This window comes from Drosophila biarmipes, chromosome 3R (genome assembly GCF_025231255.1).
Source record: "Drosophila biarmipes strain raj3 chromosome 3R, RU_DBia_V1.1, whole genome shotgun sequence".
NCBI lineage: Eukaryota > Metazoa > Arthropoda > Insecta > Diptera > Drosophilidae > Drosophila > Drosophila biarmipes.
In genome coordinates, this window is record NC_066616.1 from 9907501 (window position 1) to 9919667 (window position 12167).

General features: G+C 44.7%; 1 protein-coding gene across 3 annotated transcripts; it reads right to left on the reverse strand.

The window, feature by feature from the left end:
- Positions 1 to 357: 357 nt before the first annotated feature.
- Positions 358 to 6839, reverse strand: LOC108031824 (band 4.1-like protein 5). Of its 3 annotated transcripts, XM_017105555.3 has the most exons (10): positions 5836 to 6825; positions 4732 to 4879; positions 4489 to 4665; positions 3348 to 4416; positions 3154 to 3288; positions 2907 to 3026; positions 2694 to 2848; positions 2380 to 2573; positions 1642 to 2202; positions 358 to 1260 (listed from the first exon to the last, which is right to left on the reverse strand). In XM_017105555.3, exons 1-10 carry the CDS (start codon positions 6052 to 6054, stop codon positions 1093 to 1095), a joined length of 2946 nt encoding a protein of 981 aa, XP_016961044.1. In that variant the 5' UTR covers positions 6055 to 6825; the 3' UTR covers positions 358 to 1092. The 3 variants fall into 3 exon arrangements, with proteins under 3 accessions (XP_016961044.1, XP_016961045.1, XP_016961046.1); XM_017105556.3 differs by lacking the exon at positions 2907 to 3026 and having other exon boundaries at positions 5836 to 6839; XM_017105557.3 differs by lacking the exon at positions 1642 to 2202 and having other exon boundaries at positions 5836 to 6801.
- Between the last annotated feature and the right edge of the window lie 5328 nt (positions 6840 to 12167).

Here is a 12167-nt window from a genome sequence, read left to right on the forward strand (position 1 = left end):
GTCTCCTTCACTGCGTTGCAAACTTCTGACTGAAATTATTATACCCTCTGCAAGGGTATAAAAAGATTATAGATTTTTGTGAGACACTGATAATTATATTTGAAAAAAGTTTCACTGTATTAATATTTTTTTTTGAATCAACTCAGTTGCTGGGAGAGGCGACCGCCGGCTGTCTTTTTAATTGCAGGGCCACGACCTCGGGGGCTGCGAAAACATCTTGGAATTTCAAGTACATGTGTGTGGCTGGGCCGCTGTACTTGAGGATCGCGCAGCAGACGACGGCAGGCAGATGGGCCTCCTCGGGATTCCAGGAATGGGGTGCCCAATTCGAAAATAGACAAGATAGGTCCACGCATGTACTGTATACATAATGCATAAATGCACTTTTATTGAATAGTTTATACATTTAAATGCTTCAACATCGTCGCTGTATGCTTAGACAAAAATAATTGAGTGGATTGCTTGCTCTTAACATTTTGTTGGTGAGTGGTATGTCATTTTTTCACTTCTTGGACCCCCGGCGGGAAATACATTTACAAAAATACTCAAACAACTACATTCAATTCAAAATATTTCGATTTGTATACACTTTCAGTCAATTTCGTTGCTGCAGTTTAAAATTTCGTTGTTCTTAGTGGTCTGCTAGTGGTTAGTTGGAATACTGCACATAAAACGGTCCTCACATCTCTTAGCTATAATATAGGCGTAGTATATTAAGCAGAACGCCCATCATCACGATTGTTTTTGTTAAAAATCCAGTCTATACACTTACACTTAGGCGGCTGAATACTTTATTAAGTACGCGGTTTAGCACATTTCGTTCCTCGATATCGCATCGATCGGTGTATATGATATATATGTAGGGTATATAAATATAGATCATTAAGGCACATTTATGGACAGTTTACTTTTGATTGGACCTGCTCTCTCATTGTCTTTTTGTCGTTGCTCTCGCTTGGAATGCTTAAAACTCGTCTAAGTTTGTCTACGATAAAATACGAATACGTAACGTCTGCCTAGGTTTCCATAGCTACCGATTATAAATACGAACATTTAGCTTAAACTCGAAGAAGGGTTACAGTTAAACAATAATTACAACTGGGTTGTAATAACGGATTTGCGAATGATGGTCGGCTCGCGTCCCTTGGGGGCCGACACCACCTCCGAGGAAACCAGCCAGGGTGATACCATGTCGTTGCCGTTGCTGCTGCTGGACGGGAACGGAATGCGGCTGTTGTCCGGGTAATTGCTCGTGGTTTTCTGTGCCAAAGATCAGAAAGGGGTTAAAACGTCGGGCCAAGCGGGTCGATGGACTTAAAATGGTTAGTGGAGTGCAGATTGATATGGAAACGAGAAGGCGAGTCAGGCAACTGCGACAAGCCGCAGTTAGTATACCCTTGCAGATCTTTGGGTGCTTAGAAAAGGGATTTCTATATTATTTACAGATGAAAAATGATTTTAGGAATGCTCGAATAAACAAGCCAACAAATCAGACTGTTTGAAGAATATTCCAATACATAATAATTTACAGAACAACACCAATCCCCTCTGCAAGAGAATAGCAAAACGTTAGTCAAAAGCTGTAGGCCAGTTTAGAGACAGACAGTAAAAGCGTAGAAATAAGCTGGCAGGTGCTCAAACCTTTTCACTCGGCGGCGCATTGACTTCGCTGTGGCCATGATTCAGATTCTGATTCATCTGCTGGTTGGTCTTCTGCGATTCCAGGCGCTCCTGCTCATTGAGCGTGGAGAAGAGCAAGGTGCCGGCACTGGGCGTTGAGCTGCCCGCCGGCTTTGTAGCCGTTTCGGCGGTGATGCCGCCGCTGGCATTATTGTTTATGATGTTGTTAATGAATATTTCATTAATGAGTATTTCGGCGGCCGAAGCGTTGCTCAGGGCGGGAGCCATGGACTCCGCGGCGGTGGTGCTAACGCTGGCGGTGGGGCTGCTGGGCGTGCTGATGGTGGTCACGCTGGTGAGGGTGGTGTTGCCACCGCTGCCCGTGTTATTCAGATTCGCCGGCAGCGACGACGGCGGAGTGAGTGGGGCACTGAATCCGGACACAAAGGTGGCGTTGCTAAAGGGCGCACTCCCGGTGGCGGCGACGGCGGCGGCGGTGGTGCTCGAGGTGCTGGAACCGCTGCTGCTGCTGCCCGTCGATGGCTTCTGTTCCGGTATGCTGAGCGTCAGCTTATCGCCTCCCTATTTTTGTGTGGTTTAGGAAGCATACATACACAAGCACACGGAAACAAAAACACACGCAATACCACGGATAAACATGAAGTGCGGACAACGAATGGAAATAAGAACGTACAAACAGAAGGCATGAAACGAGTGCAATGCAGTGGTCTTAAACTGGTTCGCTGGCCGACAACTTACCACTGATATGTAGGTGGCGTTCAGCGAATCCGGTCCATCGCCGTGTGCATGGTTGTTGCTGGGGCTGATGTTGCTGTTGGTGCTGCCGCTGTTCGTGTTGCTCGTGTGCATGTTGCTGCTGTGGGCGGCCGGCACAAACATCTGATTGGTGAGCTTAGCGTTGCCGCCGGCGCCTAGTTCCTCCTCAACGCGAGCTGCAGGATTAGTCAATAAATCAGTGTTACTTTCTAATAAATGTAATTAATACAAATGCCGGCAACATGTTAGTGAGAGTTTGTGTTTCGGAACTATATAGTTGAGGAAGATCTACCCACCCTTTAGTATATTGCACTTGATGTTGCCAGGCGGCAGAGCCGTGGTGCTCACGTTGGCCAGCTTCACTTGGTTGTTGGGCTTCTCGTTGGCGTTCGAGAGGCGCTTCAGTGTCTCCGTGTTGTGGTCCATGTCGAAGGTCTTGTTGATGGTCACCCTGCAAAAGTTCACATTCTAGTCAGTATATTTCGATGGCCGAGCAGAGGGTACGCTACCTGATACTGTTAGCATCATTAATGGCTTCGTTTGCTAGCACTGATGGGGATGGATCTTTGACAATGGACTTAAGCAATGAGTCTAGCTCTCTATCTTTATCCGACAAGCCGCTCTTAACACTGCACAATGAGATACACAACACAGAAAGACAGGTGAGAAACACACAGAAACAGGCGAATTAGTCAAACGGGAATTGGAAGCAATATAAAAAGGTACATCCATGAGTTAGCAATACGAAAGGCCTACCTGAGCTGGCCGGAGCTAATGGAAGCCTTGCCAAAGCTGCCGTGGTGGGAGGCCGTGGCATTTCTAAACGGATTGGTCTCATCGAAGTTCTTGGTGGCGTTTGGTGAGTACGGTGGCGTGTAGTCTGGATCCAATCTGAAAAAAGTGGGAAGCTATTTAGCAACAACAATAACAATTAAAACCGAATTCCTTACTTCACCGTCAGACCCGCGGCTTTGCCAATCGATCCAATCTTGCTGTACGCCGGATCATCGTTGCTGAAGTTCGACTTGAGAGAGTTGCGACCCAGCGAGGCGAAGTTGGCTGCTGCCTGGGAGGAGGAACTGATGGAACCGCTGCAGGCCGCATCCGGTTCAATAATGGCCGAGTTTTGGATGACAGTGAGCACCGAGGGCGAGGGCGTTACAGTGATGAACTGATCCGTGGAAATGAGTGAGTCGAAGGCATCGTTATTGTTATCGTTGCTTGAAATTGGAGTCGATACGTTGGAAGATACTAAGGGAGTTACTGGGGCAGCCGGTTGGGATACGGCAGCAGCTGCCGCAGCAGCAGCAGCTCGAGCGTTCACTGAGGCCACTGCCGAGGCCGCCGACTCCTGTGAGGCCTTTTGTCGTTCGCGCAATAGATGAGACTGTCGGCTGGCGAACCGCTGCGAAGGCCTTCTCTCGAATTGCACGGTTCTCCTGGCCCGACTCTGCTGGGTGGTCTGGAACTCAGTGCGACCGGAATACCGGAAGCGCGAGCCCATGCGGAAGAAGTTCTGACGGGCGGAGGGACCCTTCACGGGCGCCCTCAGCCGGAAGAAGGTGTGGTGCTCCACCGCGCACTTCCACAGGTGCTTGCAGGCCTTCTCGTTGTACAGACGGAAGACAAACGTGTGCTCCTGCTCCCTGCCCTCGTCGTCGTCCTCAATTACGATGAGTGTCAGCTTCTTTTTCTTGAAATCCAACTTGCTGATCTTGGGCCAAAAGAACAGACCGATCTTCTGATCTCTCTCAAAGACAAGAATGCCAGTGGGCGTGAGGCCCAGGTGGTATTCGCAGCCATCCTTTCCCAGCACTGTGTGCATGTCAACACCGTACATGTCCAGCCACTTGGCCTTGTTCAGGAATGCGGTCTCAGCCTGGGCGGGCGTAAGCCCTCGGCACGTCTTGTATTCGTCCAGTATGGCTATCTCTAGGTCCTCCGTTTGCTCGGGCACAAAACGGAACTCCGAGACTGTGGCCGCCGAATGCTCCTGGTTATCGTAGTCGCCCAGTTCAGCTGCAAGAGAAGAGGGAAAACAGGTAAGAGGATGTACACTTTAAAGGAAATAAAGACAGGAAAGTCACACACATTGCAAAGCCAAGGCGCAGAGTTCGGTGGACTTGTCATCCGGACAGTCGAGACGGCCCTCGAGCAGATCTTGTTTCAGTTGCAAGAAGAACAGGTAGCGGGTGAGCTCTTCGCGGAGTGTATTCGGCTCCGATGAATAGAACTTCACCTTCAAACGGAACGTGTAGGGCGGTCCAACTGCGGGAAATGGCAAAATAATTAGTATTGTTTCGCCCACGTAATAGGAATCACACATTTACTCACTTTTGACCTGCTTCTTGATGGGCTTGGTGGGATCCAGCCAGTGCTTGACGTGATTGGCGTCCATGAACTGCAGCCCGAAGTAGTCCTTTTCGATAATGTCCAGAGCGTAGAAGACCTGCTCGTATAGGAAGCTGCCCAGAGCCTTTTTCTGCAAGCGCAAAGTGATGAAAATTAATGACTTCGTCGGGGGGCAGGTGTAAATCAATGCGACCCTGAACTAATCACGTTCGCTTAGCGGCTTAAATTATGTGCTGATCAGCAGCAAAGTGCTCATTTTTATCACACGAGGGTGAGGCAATGCAAGTAGTCGAGTGTCTTCGTTAGGGTGGCTCGAAAATGAGGTGCTAAATATGCTTTATTTTCGATTTACACGCAACTTGATTGTGGATTTTACTAAGATAATTTAGTATTGCAGTAAGAAATGTTTAAGTGACAACAATAAATTATTTCTGCTTTGACTTACTACGAATCTGTTGCGCAAACATATATTTCGTACTAAATCTTACGATAGGGGGAGCTTATAGTATAAATATTACCCTATCTTATTTATGTACAATTCACCTATTTGATAATATACCTAATTAATAATGATTGAATAACATGACATCACATAAAGTATACTATATAAAATAAAATGTAATGCATTAAAATGTTGTATTTTTGTAAAAGGCGACAAAAATTACAAATTTATATAAATTTAAACATGTATATTGCAAAATATTATAATGAATAGCACTGTACCATAACTGAACTAGTGAACTGAGTATAACCGCATCTTTATCTCTATCTTCGCGATGCATATTAAAAATATTTAAAAAAATAAAAAGTCTATAATAAACAATATTATAGTATATTTTAGAGACAAAATTACTCATTCCCTTTATCATAACTTTTAGGAAAGTTTTACTGAGGCACCCTGCTAACCGCCAATGTGGACCCATCTTTATCTGCACCTTGGCCATACTCTGCATGCTATCTCCCCTTAGATCCAGCCATTAGCCCGCTTTGTTTGCCTGTCTTCCGACCATTACTGCCAACGGCAGCAGTTTAAGCCAAAATCGAAATCGGGCCAAGTGCAATTCGATGTGGTGGCCCCGTACTCACCGATAATTCGATGGAAAGGTCAGTGTTGTCCAGCAGAATGACGCGGCAGTCGATCTTGTTCTTGTTGACCGCGATGCGCTGCGGCTTAATCTGCGAGCCAGCGGCGGTGGCGGCACCACCACCACCGGCCACGCCCACCGCGGAACCGCCCGCGCCGCCCCCGCGGGAATTGTCCACATAGTTGTTGCGCACCTTGCGACGGCTTAGAAAACGCAGCATTTTCGGTTCGGTTTTGTTTGGGGCTCAGTGTGTTTGTAGGTGAGGTGGTGGCGTATGCTATTTCAGTGGGTTAAAGGTTGCTGCGGCGGTGTCGCTGCTGTTGTTGTGGAACTGTTGCCAAGGCAGCCGAATGCACCGATAATTCACCTGTGTGCTCACCTCGGCTGGGAAAAAGAGGCAGCGCGACATCAAAACCCTCGCGCACTCACACTCACGCGCCCAACTTGTTCTGGCCAACACGCACACACACACCAGCACGAACAAGTACCACCAATACACGCGCAGCGACAGACGCCCCCGTTTTATTTTAGTTTTTCCTTTTATCTGCTGTTTCAGTTGTCGCCTTTTCACTTCTGGATTGGTGGGGAGTTGGTCTTAAAGTTGCTGCCAAAAGTGGGCGCTCCTTTCGACGGGTTTCCTTCTTGGCTGGCACCCCCTCCCCCGCGGAAATCACTGTTAGCCTGGTTTTCGGTGGCGAAAAAGATGAAGAAAAAACTGGCAGCGAAGACGGCCAACCAAACACGTTCGTCCCCGTTTCGCAAGGCGCTTTTTCCCGCTCTTCGAATATGCTATTTTTACTTAACACTGCTTCGCGGTAACTTTGTTTGCGATTCACATGATATTTTGCGTTTATTTCGGGCTATCTAGTCAGTTTTTCGGTCGAAAAGTTGGCCGGAGTTGTTGATGTTTTATGCTAGCAGTGTGGCCAGACTGTGGCGACCAATTGAGCCCTTGCCAAAACTGGCATTTCGGCTTCAAATACTGGAAAACGAACCTGTTTCGTCAAGCTGAGACACAACCCGGGTGGGGAACCCGGCTGGAAAACCAAGATGTCGGTGAGTTTTAAGCCTTTCGCCTCTTTTGCTAACGGAAATTCGAAAATTCTAACTTGAAGTAAGATATATATAAAAATCTCTATTTATTACCCACCGCGGATTTTGCTTAACCCATTTTGGATGCGTGTCTAACCACACCACCCGGATATCTTATCCATTAGAGATGCCACCATACTTCTTTATATCTTTCGGATATGTTCTTCGTACCTATGCTTTTGAAGCCTGACGACACGAAATGATTTCAGTCAGAAGTTTGCATCGCAGTAAAGGAGAAAGAAAGAAGCATCACGAGACTAGTCGATCTAGCCATCCGTCTGTCTGTCCGTCCGTCTGTGGAAAAATAATATGAAACAATTTATAGCTTCGGTGGTTTTTAACATATTATCTAATAATATTGGGAATATCATTTTGTATATTCTTTAGAATTTCGAATTAAGTTTAATAAAAATCGGACGACTGTAACATATACCTGTCAAAGAAACTATCAGAGAATAATATATTTTTTTAATATTATTGAAGCTAGCAACAATTCTTTAAAATGTACCTTCGGTGATTATTTCTTATAACTGCAAGGGTATACAATTTAGGCTTGCCGAAGTTAAGTTCCTTTCTTGTTCCTTTTCAAAATGACATTTTTAAATTATAATGAATCTCACTGTTTCTCAACAATCGATCATTAAATATCAGTAAACGTTTTTTTTCATTTATAATTAAATCCGTGTATGACTAGGTTCAGCTTGGATCAACAAAGCAATGAACATTTTTTAGGCCAGTCACAGAATTGCGTAAAAAGTTTCATGCTTTCACCTATTCTGACTTGTTAAACTACCAGGAAAGATCATACTTTATCTTAATTGCATCTTTCTTGAGCATTTTTCAAATAATTTTTTGTAAGCTAGTGCTACCTGGCCAAGTCCATTTTTTAGAAAGCGTTCTTCGTGTAACTGGCGTACTTTGTAGAAAATGTATTATTGATCGTCAGTACGCAGATGTCTCATTCGTCTGGCTTGATACCTTTGGAAACAGCACATCGTTCTTTGGCATTTCAATTAATAACATTAGACTTCTTCTTATTATTAAACATATATTTGTTTCTTTTATCTCCCAACAAGATATTTCCACCAAAAAGCAAGCCTCGGTGTCGCAGCTCTCTTTTTTTAAGAAATCCCTAACATTTGTTTAAAAACATTTTTCTTTATCAAGTTTGCCACAAATAAAATCATAATAAGTTGACTTCTGAAAGCGGACGTGGAGGCGCAAAACTAGTTGGCGTTTCGCGGACGGGACATTCTTTAAGTTTAGTACAAGCAACTAAACCAGAAAGAAGTGCACAATAACTGTAAAATAGGAAACACAAGTGGGTTCCGTAGTTGCAGGCGGCATTTGCAAAATCCTTTTTATGGGCAATTTATTCCTTTATTTGTTAGTGGATTTAAGGCCGTAACAGTGTCCACTCCCGCACATCGCAACTCCCCGACTTCCCCAACTTCCCCAACTTCCGCACCCATTTTGCTCCGATTTTCCCTCGATTTTCCACTCCCCTCGGGCGGTCGAAAGCACCCCATTGGTAGTCGTATTTCGAGTTTAAAGGTAAATGGGAGATTTATCGCCGGCGATTTCCGGTCTCCATGTGTGTGTGTGTAAGTGGGCGGTGGGTGGCCTAACATCTTGGCTGCGGGCCCTGTTTATATCGGGGTTTTAGTGGACCCTCGAGAGGTTCGGTTTTTGGGCCGAGGGCTTTACAACATTTGCGAAAAGTTGAAGCCATTGGGCGCCAATTGCATGATTCATTTTCGCTTATTGGCCATTAATTCTCGATTCTGCCAATTGAGGCCTGATACACACATTTACATTTTTATGGAATGCATTAGAGGTCCGCAAAGGCTGTAATTACCCAAACGGCCGTTATAACAAGGCGAGTGATTAATTACTGACTAATACCTGAAACCCGATCCGTGGTCAGGCATCGATGGAAATGGAATCGAGCAGCAGCACCGTATCGCCAGCCCCATCGCCCCATCCATCCACTGGATGGCATCCATAATAACTAGACAGGCGACGATGCAGGCCTTTAGCGGTCCCATGTCTTAGGTGCCAGCTGCGGCAACTTGAGCAGCCTGTTCCGTAATTATGACAGGCGGCCAAAGGCCCAGACTCCAGTGCTCCATCCTCAGGCTCCGGATCCCAGATCCACAGATCCCCAGATCCAGGTCCCGTCTCGATTTTCCTGCCGCAGGGGTGTGGCAACAATTAACAAATGGCTTTCGTTGCCATTGCCATTGACCAAAATAGACGTGTTTGCAAAGGGTTACAGCCACACGCATACGTGAGCGAGACGCACAATGCACTCGAACAAATGTATCTGAAGGTCCCGAAGGGGTATCAACGTATAACTCGAGTAATATCACATAAGTGAGGTAATTCATAATATTATTATCTTGACTATTAATAATATATACTAATTTCGAAATCATAAATATTACTAACAAAAACATTTTAACAGTGGTTTTACTAAAATGTAACATAATTACATTACAAAGTCTTAGAAATATCTTAAGGTTTTAATAATTTAAATACCTGACTTTATTCTGAATTCTAGAAAATTTACCTCAAAAATCTCCCAAAAATAAAAAAAATTTAAAACTTTATATCACCGAGTAAATAATCTTTAAAAAATCTCTATGTTTCTAAATAAAAAGTACTAGAGCAACTTATTTATTCTTAGTAGTCTTGCCCAAGAGATAATATCTCGAAAGCCCCCAAAAATAAAAACAATTTTAACATCCAATTACAACCATGAATTATTATTGCATCTTTAAAATCTAGTTTTTGTTATAGTTTATTATTTGATGGAGTTCATAGGTTACCTTCCCAACTATTTTCTTCAAACGATGTTTTAATTTATAATAAGGTACTTTGAAAAGCTATGACTTATCAGGGGAAAAGAGAGAAATAATTGTGGACTTACAGAGCTATTGCAATCACAACCAATTTTATGAATACTTGATTCAGTGCCCGAGTTGAAGTGCAACCTCTTTGGAAGCCGTAAGACTTGGCTCGATAAATAACAGAAGTCGGCCATAAACTCGGCTTTAGGCCTTCTTATTTCTCCCTGTACCATGTGTGGCGCTTGTATTGTCTTAACGATAATGGCAAGTCGTGGGTATGTAATACGAGGTGGGCAAATATTTGTGTCTGTTTGAGTGAGTGTGCGGCGTGGTTCGGCGGTGCTGGGAGGTGCAGGGTGGTGCAGGGGGCCACCAAAGGCAAAGCCAAAAGCAAAGGTAAACTATTATATTTATATGGACGTCTGCGGAGGCTGCCACGGCCCAACTGTCTGCGCACTTATCTGCAGCTGAGTGGAAAATAAATTCCTTTTAATTAAAACCGCAGCGCAGCTCGTGATTTAAATGGCTCACGGCTCAGCCAGAATCAGTGGCAAAAAAGGGGAGACTACGAATCCGAAGCCGAATCCGAATCAGAAGCGCTGTGCAAATTTATTGGCTTCCATCCATAAATCAGCGAAACAGTTCGACTGGCCGGCCAAGAGGTGAATTCATTTTAATTAAATAGAAAAATGTTTTGTTGTTTACCCGGCTGATCAGCGCGCAAAACGAACTCGGAACTCGCAGCCCGGGAACCCTTGCCCCCAATCGAAGGGGCGAAATTCATGGCAGGGAATTCCGAGCTCCAAGTTTTCAGTAATTGGCTACTTAAGGTCCTTCGATTGGGGACAAGGACACGAGGACGAGCAGGAGCCGGCCGTCTGGGGACGAGTGCAATAAAAAACATCCTCGTGTTGTAAAATTTTATGTGTGATTGTGTGTCGCTTTACGATGTCCTCCTGGCAGCCAGCCTGCTCATCCTGCTCATCCTGCTCCTTTTCCATCTCTATCTCCTGCCCCTTGAGTTCCGCCCATGGCCAGGACTCTTCGCCGTCCGCAGACAAATACTCTGGATTCGGGAGTGGGCGGCCAAAACGAGGCGTGGCCGGCAGGCGGTGGGTGGCGGGTGGTCGCCATTTGTTGTCTCAGCGAATTTCTCCCGGCCAAACGATGCGATTGCCGTTACCTGCTCACCTACGCCCTGGGGGAATATTTCACGGCTATTTGGCAAGTCAACAGCTTGTTTTATTCTGGCATGTAATTTTCGATGAGTATTTTTATGACAGAAAGGCGACAAAAGCCAAAATCAATTGGAAATCAATGCGGCAATAGTTTTCCCAGTTTCATTTTCACTGATAGGCATAATTAGTCGGAAAACCCACTATTTTCACGGAAAGGGAAAATATTTCAAATTAAAAGATGTTGTTGAAATAGGAATATAATATATATTGTATAATAGATAACATATATTAGCGTAAATTCAAAAATTTGTATTTATAAATATAATAACTAAGAAAAGGGAGTGAGATTAAAATAAAACTAACTTACTTGTATTCTTTTACCAATAAATGTATTTTATGTAATTTTGAAAGTGCACATTACAACTTTTAATGCCATATTTAGGCCTTATAAAATTGAATATTATACTTTTTATGGCAAAATCAACAGTAAGCCAATCCCACTCAGAAAAATAAAAAGTAATTAGGCTTACATTAAGCCGCTGGCAGTGAAAAATGCTCTGCGTTGCAGGGGTATATTTTAAATTACGCTCAATTTATTTTATTTTATATTCAATTTAAAAAGCGTCAACTTTCTTCCTCATTTTGGGCGAATTTCTGTGCGGCTTGTGCGTCGACCTTCTGGCCATATAAAAAGCCCATATGAAACGCATAAAAAAAGTTATTTATGCCCCGCGGTCGGTCGCTTTTGTTGCAGTGCGTCGGGAGCGTCCTCGGTGGAAATCGCTACCCGATTTTCCACCATTTTCCCCTTCGCCCTTCGCCCTTGCCCCACTTCCCCCTCCAGCGCCGGTGACAAAAAGCTAGAGGCCTTTTTCCGCAACTCTTTCGCCCGGGCCGGTGAGGTCGAAAAGTTTCGCAGCATTGCAACAATTAAAAGTGGCACAAGGGTCATTCAAACAATTGCCCATTGTTGTTTTCGAGGCAGAAGTCCAGGCGGAAGGTTGGGGCATTTAATTTATGCCACTAATTACTTTAAGAGCTTTGTGGCCGCTGCAATCCTGCAGATTGCGTTGCCTTGTATAAGATTTTCCAAGCCATTATGTACGCCAAAAGGTTCCAGGCTCCAACCCCCGAAAAACGGGAGAGCATTTCGGCATTTCGGTGTTCTGGCACTCCAAAGCCAAATAATATGCAAATTAGAATTATATTCA